We start from the raw sequence: 22764 nt of genomic DNA, 5'->3' as shown, positions 1-22764 counted from the left end.
AGGCACATGAAAAGATGCTCAATGTTGCTCCTCATCAGGGAAATACAAATCAAAACCACACTCAGATATCACCTCATGCCAGTCAGAGTGGCCAAAATGAACAAATCAGGAGACTATAGATGCTGGAGAGGATGCAGAGAAACGGGAATCCTCTTGCACTGTTGGTGGGAATGCAAACTGCTGCAGCCACTCTGGAAAACAGTGTGGAGGTTCCTCAAAAAATTAAAAATAGACCTACCCTATGACCCAGCAGTAGCACTGCTAGGAATTTACCCAAGAGATACAGGAGTACTGATGCATAGGGGCACTTATACCCCAATGTTTATAGCAGCACTCTCAACAGTAGACAAATTGTGGAAAAAGCCTAAATGTCCATCAACTGATGAATGGATAAAGAAATTGTGGTTTATATACACAATGGAGTACTACATGGCAATGAGAAAGAATGAAATATGGGCCTTTGTAGCAACGTGGATGGAACTGGAGAGTGTGATGCTAAGTGAAATAAGCCATACAGAGAAAGACAGATACCATATGTTTTCACTCTTATGTGGATCCTGAGAAACTTAACAGAAACCCATGGGGGAGGGGAAGGAAAAAAAAACAGGTTAGAGTGGGAGAGAGCCAAAGCATAAGAGACTGTTAAAAACTGAGAACAAACTGAGGGTTGATGGGGGGTGGGAGGGAGGAGAGGGTGGGTGATGGGTATTGAAGAGGGCACCTTTTGGGATGAGTACTGGGTGTTGTATGGAAACCAATTTGACAATAAATTTCATATATTAAAAAATAAATTAATAAATACATAAATAAAAATAAAAAATAAATAAAACACACTGGTCTGCATGAAGGTCATAACATTCTGCAATTCTATCAGCGGTATGTGAACTGATCTTTTTCCTTAAACTCTATAAACAATTTTTATATGACAGAATACAAAGCTCTTTATTCTCATTTTAATTTGTATTATTTTTATTGTTTGTGAGGATAAACACTCCATGTGTTCACTGGCAATTTGTACATTTAATTATAAATGGCTCATTCTGTCAATTACCCATTTTTTCCCACTAATGAGCTCTTTGTCCTCATACGCATTTGTAAAATTCTTTATATGTTAATGATATAATTTGCTTTCCATATATAGCACAATGTTTTCTCAGTTTATTGTTTTACCTTAATTTTAAAATACTTTCTGATATTATTTTATTTTAAATGTATTTATGTAGTCAAACCTATCTATCCATTTATTATTTTTTCCTTTGTTTCTAAACTGTAGAGGTATTTCTCAGTCCAAGAGCCATAAATATTCATGTGTGCTTTTTGCCAGATAAGCTCTCATTGTATTTTTTTATATTTAACTCTTTAATTTCCCCAGAATTTATTTGATTTTTAATGATATGTAGAAACTTAATTTTACTTAATTTTGTACAAAATATTTCATTACTAACTTTATCTCACTTAATGAATAATAATGAGTACTATGTTTAATCACAATTGTCACTTTTGAAGCCTCACCTACCGGTGCTGGTAACATACTCACTTACCTATGGTGAAATAAAATTTCATCATTTAAATTTCTTATTCTTACCTTCCAAAATTGGCTGGAAGAAATTCAAGAAAGGCGTCATTCAGGTAGAGCTGGGTCAGATTTAGAAGCTGCGTGAAGCCATCAGGGAGTCTAGAAAGGAGTTAAAGGTTTAGTCACTGCATGGATGTTGCCATAGAAACAGAACAAAAATATATATCTCTAAGGAGAGAAAATAGATGCGTAATACATTTTTCAACTCTCCTTTGGTATCATAGTAATGGAAGAATTTATTGAGCATGTTGTTACAGCTTGAAAATTTTGCTTGTTATTAAAATAAATGGCATTCACCCACCTCTACGCTGCCCTCCTATGCTGAGATTTATGTCACCATTATATCGTCTCTTCCTGTTGCCCTAACCTCATGCACACCAGTGAGATATTTTTTATAGAAATTTCAAGTTGTATGCCATGTTTTGCAATTTTAAATTTAATATTCTTTCTTAACAGAATATTCACATTTATAATCAGGCAAGGGTATTTCCTTACTCTTTCACTAAATCATTAACATATGTGTCTACCTTATCGCAATGGTGACCAAAGTTGGCCAAAAGGACAGAAGAAGCATTCTGTCCCCCTAACTGATAATGTATGTGAATTGTAACTTAAATTTGTGCAATTCTTAACAAAAATGACCAAAAAGATTGAAACTATAAATATACAGAATCCTAAAAGCTTTAAGAAGCATTAAAAAGGTTGAAGATATATCCTTTGTGAAAATTTACCATTTGGATGAAATAATCATTTGCAATATTTAAATATTTTTCACCAGAAAGACTTAATTCAAGGATTTTCCTGGAGACTTTTTCTTAGCAGATGATTTAATTTTTTCCTATGATTAAATTTCTATTTAAAGATCTTTAATGACTTCATCAATGGTCTAGATAAGACTATGCTCTTTAATAAAATACTTCTCAATAGTGTTCACATTTGCCTTCCCCTCAAATTACAGCCTATCTCCCTCCTTGCATTTACTGACAAAATTATTTAAAGACCTGCCTATACTCACTGCTTGTTATTACTCCACAAGCCATGGTTTTCTGGCATCTACCCCAACTCTATTTCTGCAACTGCACTTGCCGAAGCCTCCAATGACCTCTAAGTCTCAAGTCCATTAACTTCATTTCATTTTGTATCTAGCACTGCCTAGCAACAGTTGTCATTGATTGTTCTCTCTTTCTTGGCTTCTAGTACACCCTTTTCCAATTTCCCCTCCTCCTCTTTCTGGGATACTCTGGGTTTCATTCCATGGTTTCTCTTCCTCTGGCCAATCTTTTGTTATGAAAAGTTATGTATCCAGAACAATACGTATGCATCCACAACATCATTTAATAAATAGAACCTGTGCTTTTAAGAAACCCCTGAGTGCCCATCCCCAACTACCTCATCCTCCTATTCGCCCCTCAAATTCCTGAATGATTCTTATCAATCTGCTTTCTAGTTTTACTATACCTTCTTAAACCCTAAAAAAAAGTGTGGTTTTTGCATGTTTTTAAACATTATATAAATCAAATCAGGAATCAAATCAGTTTCAGGAATATTTTCCTGAAACTTTTAAAAGTCAGCATTAGTATGAAATTCACCCATTTTGATGTCAATAATGACTGATCACCATCATATACTATTCCACTGTATGCCTACCCCACAATTTATTTATTATTCCCTTTTTAATGAACACTAAAGATGTTTCTAGTTATTGTATTATAAATATTGTTTGTGTAAATATTTTTTTAACATATGTCCTGGTGATTACGTGTTATATCCCTCATCATAAGGGATTAATGTGCCACAGGAACAGCCCTCAACTAATGACTAGTAAGACTCAGCTCCTTCACCCATTATGTTTCACAACTCTGTGATATGTGTTTTATGCTGTTTCCCAGAGCCCCCTCAGAGAGATTAAGGTCCAGTTGTCCATACTAGTAAATAGTTTAATAACATACCCTCAACAAGTATTTCTTGAGACCAGTTCCTAAATATACTGTGTGAATTCTTTTCTAAACACCTGTTTCTGGGGAGTCCAAACTAAACACAATTAATATTTTTACATTACTTTGTAGGAATTATTTACACAGTTAGGGTACTATTTTTATATTGATTGTTTTTACTGTAAATATCTTGCTCCAGTTTTGTTTTTGTTTTTGTTTTTTGAGAGAGAGAGGGTGCAAATGAGTAAGGGACAGAGAGACAGACTGAGAGATGGGGAAAGAGAGAGAGAGAGAGAGAGAGAGAGAGAGAGAGAGAGAGAGAGAATGGGTCTCACCAAAGTGGGGCTCAAGTTTTACCCAAAGTGGAGCTCATGTTCATCCAAAGTGGGCCTGAAACTCACCTGAAGTGGGGCTCATGCTCACCTAAAGTGGGTCTTGAGCTGCTGAGTTGAGTTCAGATGCTTATTAACAACTGAGCCATCCAAGTGCCTGCCAGTTTGTATTTTGAAGTTGGACTGTTTTTATATGACTACATAGAGTTTGTTTCCACAAATTTTCCCTTAAAGAGAGGTAGGATTCATGAAAATAGGAAAGAAAGACAAAGAAGGCAGAGGAAGAGTAAGGGTTTTATAAATAGAGGTGAGAATTCACCTTAGAGGAGTGGCAAAGGGAAGATGAGTTCTAGAGAAAATACTTTATGTACAAGATATTAGGAGAGAAGATTTGAGAATGTCGGTAGGGGACAGGATTTAGAAGGTACTAAATGCTTAACTCAAAGGTTTGAGCCCTATCCTATAGGATTAAAAGGTATCTCAGGGAGATCACTGTTTTTCTCTAAGTTATCTTTTGTTGTAATACATTAGCTCATATCCTGATAGTATGGTAGTTTTTATGGTAATGGTACAGATGTTCAATAGATTTCAATACACATTTAATTACTATCTTACTTTAATGTCCTTATGGCTCCTACACTTATTGGAAAGAAGGTATCATTTATGAATTTTTAAAAATGAAGATTAATACATGTAAAGTGACAAGAAAGTTAAAACCTTTGATCTAATAATTTACTTTAACATTCTAGTTACTAACACATAAAAAGGCTTTAAAATGCTAAATTTCTAGTTATAGGGACAGTTTGAACCATCCAGCTTCCCTTAGAGTACTATTCTGCATATGTATGTGCCCTAAATGGTATTACATTATTCTATTCTTTGATCAAAAATGTATTTCTTTATTGCTGCTTCTCTGGCAAAGGGTTTTTTTTTATGCTGCAGGAAAATTTGGTTTCCTATATAGAACACTTCTTTAAGGATTTAAGAATTGACCACATTGTGCAGATTCAAATTGTAAGATTGGACTGCTAAAAATAAGTTACATCAAAAAACAGAATACAAAGTAAGATAGCTTATTTTCAGGCTGGTTATAAACAAACATGTGGTGCCATTTTATATTGAACCTTTATTTTTTAAAGAATGTAGAGTTAAAGTGTATATTTATACAGTATGTCTTGTTCAATACTATGTGTATTTTTATTTCAATTCACTTCAACAAGAATTTATTGAGTAGTTACTCTGTGCTTAGATTCAAAATTAATGTCTTCTTCCTCACTTTCTTGGAAGAATTACACTCATAGATTTAGCAAAATTCATACCAATTGCTTTATACCAAACTGGTTATAATAAATGCTTGTACTAATTGCTTTGCACAAGTGTTGGGCACTTTCTATTCCTGGGATAAATTCGTTGGGGACAATGAATTTTAAAATTTTCCTGAGTAAATCTAGTATTTCAGTTTGAAAACCTATTATTTGGAAAATATATAAAGTCAGTAGCTATGCTAAAGAAGATATTTAATTCTATTGATTTTTAATTTTATGGTACTATTTTGTAGCTTCTAATAGAGACAAGGCCTCAGTTATCAATATTACCATTTACAGAGGAATGTACAATGATAAAGATGACAATCATGGATTGTCTTTATCCTTAATCCAAACTGATAGAACTTTTATCCAAGTGCTTCAATTAAATCTAACATTTTACACTAAGGGAGCTCACAATAATGAAATGCTTTTACTATCTAAAAGTAACTGATGATTTTCCACATTTGACTGATAAAATGAATTCAAAGAAGAATGTCTGGGGCACCTGGGTGGCTCAGTCAGTTAAGCATGTGACTTCAGCTCAAGTCATGATCTCACGCTCTGTGAGTTTAAGTCCCACGTAGGGCTCTGTGCTGACAGCTCAGAGCCTGCAGCCTGCTTCAGATTCTGTGTCTCCCTCTCTCTCTGCCCCTCTCTCACTCACACTCTGTCTCTCAAAAATGAATAAATGTTAGGGGCGCCTGGGTGGCTCAGTCAGTTGGGCCTCCAACTTCGGCTCAGGTCATGATCTCGCAGTCCGTGAGTTTGAGCCCCGTATCGGGCTCTGTGCTGATAGTTCAGAGCCTGGAGCCTGTTTTGGATTCTGTGTCTCCTTCTCTCCCTGACCCTCCCCCGTTCATGCTCTGTCTCTCTCTGTCTCAAAAATAAATAAACGTAAAAAAATGAATAAATGTTCAAAAAAATTTTTAATAAAAAATTAAAAAACAAAGAAATGTTTTATATATATTGGCAAATCTTTAGTAAAGAAGCACATTCGTTTTATTAATCACTTAAATTAAAAGTGACATATTCAAACTAAAAAAAAGAAAGTTTACTACAGCAAACACCCATATAATTTAGTGGTTGAGCACATGGGCATTGATGTCAAAAGACCTAGGTTTGAATCACAGTTCTTTTAGTTGTTACCTCTGTGACCTTGTAAATCTTTGCAAGATTCAATTTCCTTATTTGTAAAATGATGATGCTACTATCCACTTCCAGAGTTGCTCTAGTGATTAAATGATTATCTGCCCCATAGTAAGAACTCACTAAATGAGATCAATTATATTACTTGTCCTTGGTATTACTTTTATTCTGATCTTTCAATATTAACTACAGTACTAATTTAAATACTTTTATTAATGCTATCTTTATTGTTAGAATAGGCAAATTAAGATTGGCCACCAACCTCCTTCTTCCAATACTTTTTTCTAATTACATTTACTTTAGAAGTTAAATGAAAACCTATTTGACCCCTGATAGAATAGTTTAATCAAATTACATTACAGGTTTTATAAACTGTGATAAAGAAGTCAATGTAAAATCTTCTCTAACAGAAAAGATACTTACATCTAAATATTTTATTTTATACATTGTAAAATTATAAAATTAATATAACTATTTTACAGTATAATTTGGAATATAAAGGGAAAAGAAAAAATTGCACATAAATCCACTTTCTTAACACAGCCATAATTACCATTTTAGATATTTCTTTTTTAAAATTTTTATTATTTTTTAGTGTTTACTTGTTTTTGAGATGGAAGAGGGGGAGAGAGGGAGAATCAGAAGCAGACTTCAGGCTCTGAGCTATCCGCAAAGAGCCCAACGCAGGACTCAAACTCACAAACCGCGAGATCATGGCCCAAGCCAAAGTCAGACGCTTAACTGACTGAGCCACCCAGGTGGCCCCATTTTAGGTATTTCTAATCTATTTTCCAGTTAAATGTTTTAACATCACTGAAAAATAGGATCATGATTTCTCCCTTTACTTTGTAATTATCTTTCAATTTTGCTACATAATCAGAATCACTACATAATCTATCTTTCAAACTAGGACATTTTTGAGAATTAAAAATGAGCTGTTATTAATCATGTCACATCAAGTGGTATAAACTAGGATGATTTGAGCAAACAGAGACATATGGTTACCCTATATATAATCTTTGTATCCATCCAGTAGATGTACCATAATTTATTAGCAATGTCCTTACTGTTATGCATTAAAATGTGTCAAAATTTTCAAAATGTAGCTTTTAATTTAAACCAAAATCAAATGTTTCTTCAGAATTGGTGAAATACAGCAAAAGAATCCCAAGCATCTAAATACTATCTTAATGTGTTTCTATCTGTAAAAGGGTATACAGATAATGTTTACCTATTTCATAAGGTTACTGAAAAGATGAAAATGAAATAATGTATCTAAAAGTATGAGACATGATAGACTCTCAATAAATGTTGGTCCATGCTTTTCTCATTAAGTAGTTTTTGTTTTCAATTTTTTCATGGTAATTTTCACCAATGACTTGGTTAAGGCATTCAGACTATACTATAAAGTTCACATCTAAAACTAAAACTAAAACTAAGATAATAATACTGAAAACTGTAACTTTTATGTCCCAGGGTCTTTATGACTTACTGCTTCATAGAAATCTCGAGTCAAAGAAAATGAACAGAAAAGCAAGAGAGGAAAACCAATGAAACCCAAATATGGTGTTTTGAAAAGAGCAACAAATTGACAAATCTCTGGTCAGACTGATCAAGCAAAAAAAAAGAAAGACACAACTTATGGATTACAAGAATGGAAGAGAGAGCACCACTAGAGAACCTGTAGATATTTAAGGGCTGATAAAAGAACATTCTAAAAATTAAGATGCCAATAAATTTGAAAACTTATATGAATGTACAATTCCTGAAAATCACAAACTATCAAAGATCACTCAAAAAAAAAAACAGGTAATTTCAATAGTTATTATGGTATTTAAATTTGTAATTAAAAAACTTCCCATTAAGAGAAGTCCAGGCTCAGATGGCTGTACCGGCAAATTCTACCAATATATGAGGAGGAAATAATTCTAATTCTGTACAAACTCTTATAGAAAATAGTAGAGAATGATTCCAAACTATTTTTATGAGGCCAGTTTTTACCCTGTTACCAAAGCCAGGCAAAGAAATCACAAGAAAAAAATTTCAGACTAATATGCTTCATGAATATAGATGGGAAAATCCTCTATAAAATATTAGCAAATCAGAGCCATTAATTTATAAAAAAGTAATACTTCCTAATCAATTAAGGTTTATTCCTGGGATGCAAATTTCGATCATCATTCAAAAAACATTCAATGTAATTCACTATATCATTAGACTGAAGAAGAAAAAACACATCATCATGTCAACATGTTTGAAAAAAAAAGAGCTTTGACAAAATTCGATATCCATTGATAATAAAAAGTCTCAGCAAACCAGATATCAAAGATGTGGTGGACAGATTCCAAGGTAGCCTCCATGACCCTCACTTCCTGATGCTTATGTTTTTGTATGATCTTCCTTAGAGTGTGATAAGAATTGTGACCTGCTTCTAATCAATGGAATATGGAATATATGATGAGATGTCACTCTCATAACTATATTATAATACTGTCTTGTTAGAAAATTAACTACTCAGCTGCTGGCCTTAAAGAAGCAAGCTGCTATGTTGTGGACTGCTTATGGAGAAGGTCAACATGGCTGGGAACCGTACAATAAATTCACTGAGCTATACATGCCGTATATAAAATATATCTTAAAAATCCTTTACAATTAGTATACTACTTAAATTGATTTTTGTATTGAGTAATTTTTTATTAATTCCCAAATTACTTAATGCTTTTAGTGTTAGGCATTTTTTGATGAAGTAGGACATACTCATTCATCTTTTGAAAAGTTAAACATATGGAAGGAATTCAGAGGCATAGTCAAACCATAGTCTTTAAGCTTCTTAAAGATATAAATTATCATCAGATTTCTACTCCCAAAGACATTATCATGATTCCTAAATAAGATGAGCTATTAGAATTAAAGAAATAGAAGTCAAAACAATTCATCATCTGCCCTGGATTATAACTCAAGTCAAGGACTTGGTTGCAGTCTTGGTGTGAAAAGTTACTAATGCCTATTCTTTGTTGAGAAAATTGCATTCTGGTTTAAAAGTTTTGGAAAACACTTTTCACAGTTGTTTTTTTTACTTCCATACTCTTTTTAAGGTAGAAAAGTTGTTATTTTTCAAACATATCTTACTTCTTGATGTTCCATACTTTCTACTAAAGGCCTTAAATTATTTTACAAACCATTCACTGTAAAGATCTCCATCTAAACTTCTATCTCCTTCTTTTATATTCTGTTCCTAGTCTTATCTACAGACTCTTTTCATGATCCATAAAGAAAGCATCCTCATTACTACCTCTTCTTAACTGTATTGATAAAAAATCTCCCTTCACACTCCCTTTGATAAACTTCCTTTGGTCTTCTAAAAAACACTCCACTCATTAAATGCTTTTCTAGTGGGCTTCAGTTTTTCCTAGTCTCCCCAACTCCATACAGACAGAAGACTCAGGATTTTTTTTTCAAATTCTATTATCAGTTTTTGTATAATTATAATGTCAGTCTTACTCTGAGACTACTTATCTGTGTCCCATACCATTGAATTGTTTTAATCTCTCCCAAATATTGCTACTACTGTCTTTCCAGGTTTTATTTCTACTTCAATTGTTAAGTGACTTTAACATTCAGATTCATGATTTATCCAATCCATTCATTCCATGGTTTCTTGACCTATTTGATTGCTCAGTACACTGTATCCCTATGACATAACATTAATTTGCCAACATTGACACATGCTGGCTCTCATCTTCCCATGGCATTTCTCTACTAACAGATCATAAGCCACAAACACCCATTTCTTTTTTTTAAGATGATTTTCTTTTTCTCTTATGTTTATTTATTTATTTTGAGAGAGACAGAGAGTGCGAGTGGGGAAGGGACAAGGAGGTTGAGAGAGAGAGAATCCCAAGCAGTCTCTGCAATGTCAGCACAGAGCTCAACATGGGGCTCTATCCCATGAACTCAACAGATTATGACCTGAGCTGAAATCAGGAGTCTGATGCTTAACTGACTGAACCACCCAGGCATTCCCACAAATATCCCATTTCTGATCACAGCATCTTTACCATCCAAGTCTTCCATTTTGTTATCCTCATAGAATTGTCTTTTTTCTCTTCCTGGTACACAAATACTCTCCTTATCTGGTCATACTTAATTCATTTTCCAGTCTGAACTACATGATCAACTATTTTCATGCACCTATCAATTTATTAACCTCTTGCACTCTCGTGAACTTTCATCGCATCCTTAGTGTTAATTTTCCATCATGATCATAACTAATAACTGTTTCCTTAGTTTCAGTGCTCTTTCATGGAATGTTGCCTGAAAGGCACAGGAAAGTGATGACATAGTCTGCTTCATAGTAATGCCATCTTGTGCCGATTAGGCCTTCATCATTATTCAGCAAAGCTTTTAATCATCTTTTGTTAAACTATTCTGATTTCATTATTTTCCCCCATCATTCTGTTAAATTGAATTTTAAATGCATGATTTAAAACTCATTTGTTATGTGAATTTCCTTTATATGGGTACATTATTATCCAATGGAAACATTAATATAAATAAAATGTAATCATTCATACTCACTTAGAAATGGGATTGACACTGGCTTCAATAATTGTTAAACACTTACAACATTTAATGTTTTCTGGAAATTCTTGTACACCTAAAATGTAAACAAATAAATAAATAAATAAAAAGGAACATGAAAATGTCCCAGCAAAAACTCTTCAAACTATAGTTCTAATATTAACAATAATTAACTAAAATTATGAGTTAATATATAGTACAGATATAGTACAAATATACCATTAGGATAATCATTTAAATAAGTATAACAATGTAATAATATGTTAGTGTCCTATAATATATACATACATTTAAAAAATAAAATTTAAATGTTAAATAATATTTTAGCACAATAATACTTGAGAATTGGTTATAAATTGAAAACAATTGTATGCTCAGCATAAGATAGGTCTTGGGTTTTTACTAATTTAAAGCAATAAAAATAACTAGGTATTTGATTATTAAGTGCTACTACTGTAGTAAGGGGATATCAGCAGATATAAGAAAACAGAAAAGAAAACCTTGGCTTCTTTTATAAGATTGGAAGATTGAACATGTGAAAGATACATAGGGATATATGACAAAACCAATAGATATTCCCAAACTAATGTGGGTCTCTAATAAGTTTTATGCAATTCTTCTTGTTGGCTGCACAGAATGTAGTTCTACATCTGCCTGAAAGGGTGAAAAGGTGAACAACTCTTCATCGGGTCCTCTCTCCAGTCTCTGAGGCAGCCAGCCTGGCTCATCACCCTATCACTCTTAGAGAACTGCTCATCTGCTGTCAAAGTTGTGCTGTGGGCTATGTAACAGAAAAACAGGTCTTTCTACAAAACTGAAACTCAGTAAGCCACAAACCTAATCCATAAATGTGAGGGTCAAAGAAATAAAAGATGTGGAGGATATTTCAGTTGATACAAATGAATCAAATATAGTAGGTTATACAAGAGATAGAAGAGAGGGCAGCAATATGAAGCTATTCCTATATGTCTACATTATACTACCAGCTCTAAATTTTTGAAATTATTAAGCGGGTAATATTCCTATAAAGTACTAGACCTGCTCAGTATTTCATGTTTCACAAGAGGATAAGGAACATTTTGTGGCAGGATTTTGTTCAACTTTTTAATGATGTACAGTCAAGAAAGAAAACCACCACCTTCCAAGATTCCATTGACCTACACCACCATGTCCACAGAACCTTGAAGCCCAGTGAAGCAGCAGGAGGACAGTCAAACCAAGACAGGTCATTTATCCACTGCAAAATAAGGGTACAAAAGAGGGTATGGAGACATTTCTCATGCTTTTTCTCCCTATGTGAAAGTTCATCAGAAACTATGCTGTCCTAAAGTTATTGCTGAAGTATTTTTGCTTCTTAGTTAAGAACCCAAGGAAGTGTAGGAGCTCTGTTACATACAGATTGAATGAGAAAAGCCAATTCTCTTTTTTGGAAAGGCCATAACATCTAGAGCCACCCTCATTAACTAGACCTGAATAAAATGGCAAAGAGGTCAATATGTCAATCCTTGAGATGTCCTCAATATTTCCCCTATGGTATTTATATTTCCTTTGGGTATCTGCAACCAACAGGTGGGTAAGGCTTCCTTTATGACTTGAGCTTTTTTGTTCAGCAACCAGTTGGGGCTCATTGCATACTGGTATACCCGATGCCTTATCTCTACACGTGCCTGCCTTCTTAATTATGTGTAAACCAAGACATAGAAGCAGAAGCAAATTAAAAAATAATTTTAAAGAAAAGGTTGTATCTCTTTATCTTCTACTGAAAATGTAATTCCCTTTTGTGGTGAAAATACTACTAAATTATTTGTTTAAAAACATATTATGCTGTTTGTAGTTCAAACTTAAACTTGATCAGAGCTGAGTCTATTGGATTAAGATGGAATCCCAACTTCATCACTTACTGGTTGGGTAACCCATTTAAATGTTCAGTGTCTACTATGAAAAATGCTGATTATATGAATGGTTTCAAAGACAGTTGTGGTGAGCATAGAGAGATAAAGCATCAAAGCAATTGGCACAAGGTGCTGCATAAATGTTACCTATAATGATTAGAAATACAGAGGAGGGGCCAAGATGATGGAACAGCATGGAAAATTTTTTTGAGTCTCTCATCCCTGAAATACAGCCAGATCAACACTAAACCATCCTGCCCACCTAGAAAACTGATTTGAGGCTTAACACAAAATCTGCACAACCAGAATCACAGAACTCAGCAGGTATGTGGCACAGAGAGGTGAACTGAGGGAGAAAGCTGCAGAGGGCAAGGAGCTGTTTTTGCTGGCAGAGAGAGGATGGACACAGGGTGGGGATAGAGTATGGAAAGCATCTCCCTTGCCCAAAAGCAGCTGGACAGAAAAGAAAGAGTACATGAGGGACTGAAAGAAAAAAGGGAGAAAGAAGAAAGGAGAGGGTTTAAGTTCCATGAAGACTCTAAACAGGGGGAGCGTGGAGTCTGAAACTCCACAGCTCGATACCTGATGGAGCTATGGTGTTAAGAGCAAATCCCCAGGAGAAGAGAGTGAGGTCCAAGGGGTCCAATGGCCACATAGAGAGAGGTAGTTCATCTGCTGGGAGGGCATTTGGTAGAGGCTGTGCGGCCACCTGACACTCAAAGGTCCCAACAGACACTGGAGAACAACCACATTCACTGGTGCTAGATCAAGGATGTTAAATGGGAAGCCTGGTGCCAGATGTGTGTTGTGATTTACCATAATCCTTCAAAGGCTACTGCTACACAATTGCATAAACTTTTTCTGGGGCAGGCTGGCACTTATCCACGGTCTCTGGGTATAGGCAGCAGCATTGTCCCACGATCATTCCTGGGGGCAGGTGGGCACCTGGCCACTGCTCAGTGAAACCCTCCCCCAGAGGGTCAGAACAGGTCAAAGCCACAGTCCCTCAGAATGAGGGGTTGGGAAACACTGCCACATCTGAGATAAAACTCAGGAGGGAGGTGTCACCTGGTAACCTGATGGCTTGGTCACAGGCAGTGTAAAAGTGGGGAGTGGACAGACTCTGGAGACAAAGGAGAGGTGCACGACTGCTGGTCGGGACAGCACAAAGTTCCAATACTATAGACAGGGTAGCTGGGTGATACCATTTTCACCCCTCCTGCGCATGAACATGCACACCTAGAGGCACTGCACAAACCACCCCAGTAAGCTAAGGAGCAGCATCTAGTGGAGAATGGAGCCTTTACACTAAGCCCTGCACACGGGGCCAACCAGGCTCTTCAGGAACAACACAAGTCTCTCCACCTGCTTAGTTTATGGACTATAAAGTGCTTCATAGTTTGACTTCTAGGGGAAAAGGATGTAATTTCAATTGCACTTCAATCTATTTTCTGGTCCATCTATTCAGGTTTTTTTTCCTGTTCTTATTCTTAAATACAGAAAGAGAAAAATTTTATTTTTATTCTCCAATTCTATTACAAATATTCTTCATTAATTTTTTCTACTATATTTCTTACTTTTTTGTAAATTTCTAAAATTCTATTTTTTTTACTTCCATCATTTTATTTTATTCTATTTCATTGTATTAACTTTTTCAAATTTTCAAACATTTTCCTCTTTTTTCCTTTTTCCCCCCCTTTCTTATTTTTCCCTTTTTTCTCTAATCTATCAAGCTCCTTTCAACAACCAGACCAGGACAACCTAGGATCTAGCATCCTTTATTTGATTTTTTTGTGTTGTTTTTAAGTTTTTATTTTTAATTTTTTTACCATGTTAATTCCTTTCCTTCCAAAAATGATGAAACGAAGGAATTCATCCGAAAAAAAAAAAAAAAACAGGAAGAAATGTCAGCCAGGGACTTAATCAACATAGACACAAGCAAGATGTCTGAACCAGAATTTAGAATCATGATAGGAAGTATATTAGCTACAGTTGCAAACAGATTAGAATCACTTTCTGTGGAGATAAAAACTAGTCAGGATGAAATAAAAAATGTTATAACTGAGCTGCAATCTCAAATACATGCCACAACAGCAAGGATGGATGAGGCAGAGCAGTGAACCAATGGTATAGAGGACAAACTTATAGAGAACAATGAAGCAGAAAAAAAGAGAGAGACTAAGGCAAAAGAGCACGATTTAAAAATTAGAGAAATCAGTGATTCATTAAGGAACAACATCAGAATCATAGGGGGCCCAGAAGATGAAGAGAGAGAAAAAGGGGTAGAAGGATTATGTGACCAAATCATAGTGGAAAACTTTCCTAACCTTGGGAAAGATACAGACATGAAAATCCAGGAAGTACACAAGACTCCCATTAGAATCAACAAAAACTCACCATCAACAAGGCATATCATAGTCAAATTCACAAAATATTCAGGCAAGGAAAGAATCATGAAAGCAGCAAGGGAAAAAAGTCCTTAACCCACAAGGGAAGACAGATCAGGTTTGCCACAGACCTGTCCACAGAAACTTGGCAGGCCAGAAAGGAGTGGCAGGATATATTCAATGTGCTGAATCAGAAAAATATGCAGCCAAGAATTCTTTATCCAGCACACTGTCATTTAAAATAGAAAGAGAGATAAAAAGTTTCCCAGACAAACAAAAATTAAAGGAGTTTGTGACCACTAAGCCAGCCCTGCAAGAAATTTTAAGCGGGACTCTCTGAGGGGAGAAAAGATGGAGAAAAAAAAGACCAAAAACAACAAAGACTAGAAATGATCAGAGAATACCACCAGAAACTCCAACTCTACGGGCAACATAATGGCAATAAATTCATATCTTTCAGTATTCATTCTAAACATCAATAGGCTAAATGCTCCAATTAAAAGACATAGGGTAACAGAATGGGTAAGAAAACAAGAACCATTTAAATGATGTTTACAACAAACCCACTTTAGACCTAAAGACACCTTCAGATTGAAAGTAAGGGGATGGAGAACCATCATGCTAACAGTCACCAAAAGAAAGCCAGAGTAGCCTTACTTATATCAGATAATGTATACTTTAAAATAAAGACCATAACAAGAGATGAAGGAGGACATTATATAATAATTAAGGGGTCTATCCACCAAAAAGATCTAACAATTGTAAACATTTATGCTCCAAATGTGGAACACCCAAATATATAAATCAGTGAATCACAAACATAAAGGAACTCATTGGTAATGATACCATAATACTAAGGGACTTCAACGCTTCACTTACAGCAATAGACAGATCATCTAACACAAAAATCAAGAAGGAAACGATGGCTTTGAATGACACACTGAACCTGATGGACTTAACAGATATATGCAGAACATTTCATCCTAAAGCAGTGGAATATACATTCTTCTCCAGTGCACATGGAATGTTCTCAAGAATAGATCACATACTGGGACACAAATCAGCCCTCAACAAGTACAAAAAGATCAAGATCATACCATACATATTTTCAGACCATAACACTTTGTAACTCGAAATCAACCACAAGAAAAAAATGTGGAAAGATAACAAATATTTGGATGAATGGATAAAAAAAAAGATGTGGTATATATATATACACAAGGGAGTATTACTCAACAATCAAAAAGAATGAAACCTTGCCATTTGCAACAATGTGGATGGAACTGGAGGGTATGATGCTAAGCAAAATTAGTCAGTCAGAGAAAGACAAACATCATATGACTTCACTCATATGAGGACTTTAGGATGCAAAACAGGTGAGCAAAAGGGAAGGGAAGCAAAAGTCATATAAAAACAGGTAGGGGGACAAAATATAAGACTCTTAAATATAGAAAACGAACAAAGGGTTACTTGCAGAGGTTGTGGGAGGGGGGATGGGCTAAATGGGTAAGGGGCATTAAGGAATCTACTCTGAAATCATTGTTTCACCTTTTGCTAACTAAAAAAATAAATTATTAAAAAAAAGGGAAATACAGTTGACCCCTGACCAACATGTGTTTGAACTACATGGGTCCACTTAAACATGGATTCTTTTTTGATAAATACATGCAGTACTGTAAATGAAGTCTCTCTTTTCTATGAATTTCTTAACATTTTCTTTTCTCTAGTTTATGTGATTGTAAGAATATAGTATTTAATACATTTGTATGCGTTGATTGGCTGTGTGTAATTGATAAGGCTTCTGGTCAATAGCATGCTATTAATAGTTCAGTTTTGGGAGAGTAAAATGTTTTATGTGGATTTTCAACTATGTAGGAATTGGTGCCCAACCCCTGTATTGTTCAAGGGTCAACAGTAAATGGAAGAAGACTGTGTCAGTCAACAAAGGAACCAAATATCAAAATGGGCTGGCTTGAGGTAATACATTTGTAAAATTTATCCACCTAAGAGAACACAGCAAATAAATAGGAATTAGTGTGCTGAAGGATCCCTATAGCTCATCAATATAGTATCTGAGATAAATGTTCAAAGGTTTCCAGGGGGAACTTTACCATATATACTAATATATGGGCCCTAGAGTTTAAGTTCTAGAGCATAACTTTAACTTATAGTTCAACCTAAACATGAAGAGGTCATTTATCAAAGTTAAAAGTACAGGTTGGAATCGTAACTGAATCTCAGTGCTGTCACTTAACTAGATATTATTTTATATAATATTTGAGCATCACTTATTCATTTTTTGTCTAATTCAAAGAGTTGATCTGAGTATTAGATAGTAGGAAGGTAAAGAAATTAGTATGGCACTAGATATAATTCATATATTAATAAGAATTAAGGTAACTTACTCTTCTCTATACCACTGTGTAAAATAATTTATCTTAATAGTCTTATGGGGAAGATATATTAAGCAATATTATTTGCATTTTATGGATGACAAACCATACATTCACAAAGATTCAGTGACTTATTTAAATACTAATGGGTGTTTACAGATGAGAATGTATAAGGTAGGATTTAATTCAATTTTTTAACACTATATCTTTTGTTCCTTTTTACTTCATTATGTTATTCTTATTAAAATTACATTTGATTTAATTATAGAATCCACATCTTCATCAACCAGTCTTTGAAACTGATCTGTATGGTCCTCTGAAACACAGTGTTTTCAATTTATAAGAAAGGTGATATTTGTTTTACATAGATATATGGTAGATATATAGATAGACACTTAGATGGATAAGATAGATAGATAGATAGATAGATAGATAGATAGATACACCTACACACACACACACACACATTTTCTATCATGAACTTTGTTTCGATTTTCAAATGTATTCATCCTGAAGTAGAGGGATACATATCCTGTACTTCAACAACACATATACTTCAATCATGTTAATTTGTGATTACTATAGGAAGTGAGCTCAAACATTTTTAAGCCATTACAATTCAAGTTCTACTCCCTGTTTTTCAGCTGAGATAACACATAAACTTTCTAACACAGGCCCATAAAGAATTCTCTTCTAAGGCCATGAAGAGTTCACTTTTGGGAATTCCTGGAGATTCAAGATCATTATGTTTAGAATAGATTCAAACCTAGGCTGAAATGCCATATGTTCACTTCAGTAACTATATCACAAAACCTATTTTGAATATGTTCATAGAAATACCATCAAATGAAAAATTAGATTTATGCATTCTGAATTTAAAACAGAAATAAATGTTTAATGTAATGTAATGATCAAAATTGCATTAACAGAATATTAATACCTTGAAGTAGAAAAGATATGATTGACTATTTTATCTGATTAATTGTGGAGTTTTGTTTTGTTTTGTTTTTCCCTTCCTTTAAAAAAATGGGTTCAAAAAGTTCCTGCTCAACTTTCAAAATTATTCAGGAACTTATGCCCTTTGTGGGTTATTCATTATTGTCCTTTTTCCTGCTGCTTCTATCTCAGTCATTCTTCCAGAGGGTGTGCAGAAGAAGGGAAAGGGGAGAATTCTGAAATCAATCAAATATGGATCTTTCCTGTGTAGCATGATAGAAAATGAAAAGTCATTACGTTTAGTATATACCTGGTTAATTGCTTTTATTTGGAGTATCTTATCTATAACTAATGCAGACATCTAAGTCTTGACAATGATCTTAAACCTGTAAGTAATATAGTTTTCAGATTTATTTAACTATAAAAAAGATTATTGGTGTCAAAATAAAAATCAAAACTCAAGTGTTTTTAAAATCTTGGGTTAGGCTTTAAGTAGGTTTTAAGTTGGCAATAAAGTATGAAAGCAAATGTTTTTTCCCCTGAAATAGATAAGTTTAGAGTCTAAATGTAGCAAACAATTTTGTCATTCTCACACATAGAGCCTAACAAGAGTAAAAGCAACATTGATCCTTATGATCATAAATGAAAGGCAAACCTGAGTGTAAGACATTTACATAACATATAAACTGTTTTTAAATCTTACTTTCTGAATATATTTATTTAATGTGTTATAATTTTTACCTGTCCTCATCCACTCTCTCACCTAAATCTTCAGTCTAAATATCATCCATAAAAATACATTTATATTCAATGATCTGCAGGATAATTTATTTAGCTATTTTAGGACATGTAGCTCTCTCTTCTTAATACTTAGCATTTTAGATTATATAATGTCTGAAATGAAATGATACTCAAAAAATAATAAGACATGGTACTTGCTTATAAGTTGAAGATTCACTGATTTACCATCTTATTGTATATTTGATATTCTCTGATATTTGAGTCGTTAACTATAATAATAAGGTCCCTGAGAGAAATGGGTCATTTCATATATTAGACAAATATTTGAATACTTATTCTGTTAAGAACTGTACTAAATATTGGGGATACAGGAGCTCCTGGGTGGCTCAGTCGGTTAAGCATCCGACTTCGGCTCAGGTCATGATCTCACAGTTCGTGAGTTCAAGCCCTGCGTCGGACTCTGTGCCGACAGCTCAGTGCCTGGAGCCTGCTTCAGAATCGGTGTCTCCCTCTCTCTCTTCCCCTCCCCCACTCATTCTCCCTCTCTCTCTCTCTTTCTCTCTCTCTCTCAAAAATAAACATTAAAAAAATATTGGGGATATAGCATGAAAAAGAAGGACACATTCTCTTCATTTGTGGAGCTTATATATTCTATCAGAGAAATTTGTATAATAAAACAAAGATAATTAATAGAAATATAAATGTATAAAATTATATAGTATCTTAGCAATGAGAAATGCTATGGGAAAAGATAATTAGAGCAGAATGAAAAGGATCAGAAATACCTGGGAATGTCCAAGTTAACCAGGGTGATTAGGGTAAGCCTCATTGATTGGGAAGATGGCATTTGAGCAAGGACTTGAAACTGAGAGAGATAGAGACACATATGACTGGATGTCTGAGGGTGGAAAGTAAGAGCCATTCAGGCACAGGGAATAAATAGTGAAAATTCTATAAGGCCGGAGTATGCCTGGTGTATTCTAGAAATAGCAAGGAGTCCAGAGTGGTTAAAACACAGCCAGGAAGAGTAAAGTAGCAAAACATTAAGTCAGAGGGATAATAAGGTTGTGTATGTGGGTGAGCAGATGGGGGTGTCAACTCATTTGGGGCTTCTTAAGCCATTGCAAGGACTTTGGTTCTTACTCTGAATGAAATAAAGTGACATTGAAGGACATGAGTGTATTATGATCTAATTTATAATTTAAGAGGATCACTTTGGTTCCCGAGTAAGGTGGCCTTTGTAAGAGGGAGGACAACTGGAGGCTGTATAGTAAAACATGAAAAGAGTTGATGGTCTGGGTGAAAGTAGTGGAAGGAGAGAGAAATGAATGGAGCATGAATGTATTTTGAATGTAAGACCAATAGGATTTCCTGATAGATTAGATCTGGAGCATGAAGAAAAAAAAGGGAATCAAGGATGACTGTAGGCTTTTTTGCCTCAAGCAACTTGGATGAAGGGGTTGCCTTTAACTTAGATGAGAAAAAGCAATATGTGAAGTAGGCTTTGAAGAGAAGATAAACAGTTCATTTTTTGGACATGTGTAATTTGAGACTTCTAAGAGGAGATGTCAGGTAGTTGTTTTTTATGAATCTAGAGTTTAGGAGAGAGGTCTAGACTGTAGGTCAAAAAACTGGGGATCCATGATCACATAGATAGTATTTAACCATGAGACAAAATATGAACACCAATGATGTGAGTGAGATAATGAAGAAAAGAGGACCAAGAACCAAACCATGAAGGACTCCAAAATGAGGATAGGGAGAAGAAGAAGAATCAACATAGGAGACTGAACAAGATCAATCTGACAGATGGGACAGATAATTAGTAAGTATTGATTTCTAAAAGCCAAATGAAGTAAATGTATCAAGTAGGAAGAAGTGATCAGTTGTTTGAAATGATGCTGATAGGTCAAGTGAAATAATGACCAAAAACTGTCTGTAGATTTAGTAATGAAGAAATCAGGGTGATCTTGACTGGAATGATGTTGTTGGAGTAGTGGGCTTGAAGATAAGAGTGGTTTGAGAGAGGAAGAGGAACAAAATTGTAGATAGAGAATACAGACAACCCCACCTAGTGCTTTTGCTACAAGCAGGGGGAGGGGGAGTCATTCAGGAAAGAGGAGCTAAGAAGTTTTGTTTAGAATGGAAAAATAACAGCATGTGCATACACCAATTAGAGTAAACAATCAGAAAAAAACCTTGATTATGTAGTAGAAAGCAAGGAGAATTGTTGGAGTGATATCCATGGGTAGGCAAGAGAGGGTGGTTATTCAGTGGCTTCAGAGAGGAACAGGAATAGTTCATCTGTACTAATGGGCAGGAATCAGAGAAGATGAGTGCAGATATTTGTGGATGGGTAGATATGATGGTAAGTGTCTGGGGGAAGTTATCATCCGAGAGCTTTGATTTTCTCAGTGGAGTAGAATCTAGTAGCCATAAAGATAGGAGAGAAGGTATGGGAGTTTGAAGAAAGAGTAAAACAAATGAAATAATCACAAGAAGAGGAGAGGCAATGGATTAAGGAAGTAAAACGTGACTTTGGAGAAGTGTTAAGGCTGCATTTCAGATTTTCAATCATGAATTTAAAGTGATATCAGTGTGATTGAATGTTTTTTCCAGATCCTTTTACCAATAGGTAGAGAGTTGGGTTCAACCAGGTTTGTAATTTTACTGAGCCAGCACAGTGATATAAAAGGAGGAAAGGTGTCAAGGGTATCATTTGACAAGTGACCACAGAATCCAAGCCATGTAAAGAGGGAAAAAGAAAATATATGAACAAAAAGGCAAAGTTGGAAAGATATGTCAGAATATTAATAGATTGGTGGTTCTGACAGGGCTAAATCATGTTTCGAGCTATAAGAGAAAGTCATCTGGAAAAATAGGAGGATGGAGTTAGAGAGTGAGATTCATCAGTTGACATGAATTTCTTAATATTCCTGACAGTATAGATCAGACCTAGGAAAACAATGAAAAGTCAGTGTTTATTAAATTGGATCTAATTATATTTTCACATCAATACCTTGAAGCAATGAACTAAAATACTTTACAAATATGGAAAGAAACTTGATTTTAGTCAGTGGGCTTAGACTGAAAGGTATCTCTTTCTATTCAAACATAAAATTGGGGTGCCTGGGTGGCTTGTTGGTTAAGTGTCTGACTTCGGCTCAGGTCGTGATCTTGTGGCTCCTGAGTTTGAGCTCTATGTCTGTCTCTGTGCTGACACCTGGAGTCTGAAGCCTGCTTTGAGTTCTGTGTCGCCCTCTTTCTCTGCAATCCCCTCACCCCCACTCACGCTATGTCTGTCTGTCTCTCTCTCTAAGATAAATATTTAGAAAAAAACATAAAAGACTTCCTACAAATACCAAATTTGGAATGATTTAGTGTTCTCTAACGCATTAAAATTTATGTTTATTACTGGGGTGCCTGGATAGCTCAGTCAGTTAAGCATCCGACTCTTCATTTTGGCTCAGGTCATGATCTCATGGTTTGTGAGATCGAGCCCTGCATTGGACTCTACATTAACAGTGTGGATGGAGCCT

At 34.9% G+C, this 22764-nt stretch overlaps 1 protein-coding gene across 4 annotated transcripts in view; it reads right to left on the bottom strand.

The window, feature by feature from the left end:
* LRRC7 (leucine rich repeat containing 7) overlaps positions 1-22764 on the bottom strand; it is a 553650-nt gene that overhangs the window by 276243 nt on the left and 254643 nt on the right. For all 4 annotated transcript variants that reach the window (XM_043575239.1, XM_043575241.1, XM_043575242.1 and 1 more), the window contains exons 5-6: positions 10874-10952; positions 1586-1675 (exon numbers count right to left, since the gene is read on the bottom strand). In XM_043575239.1, coding sequence (XP_043431174.1) covers positions 1586-1675; positions 10874-10952 — 169 coding nt within the window. The remainder of the gene's footprint in view (positions 1-1585; positions 1676-10873; positions 10953-22764) is intronic.

This window comes from Prionailurus bengalensis, chromosome C1 (genome assembly GCF_016509475.1).
Source record: "Prionailurus bengalensis isolate Pbe53 chromosome C1, Fcat_Pben_1.1_paternal_pri, whole genome shotgun sequence".
NCBI lineage: Eukaryota > Metazoa > Chordata > Mammalia > Carnivora > Felidae > Prionailurus > Prionailurus bengalensis.
This window is presented reverse-complemented; position numbering and strand designations above follow the sequence as displayed.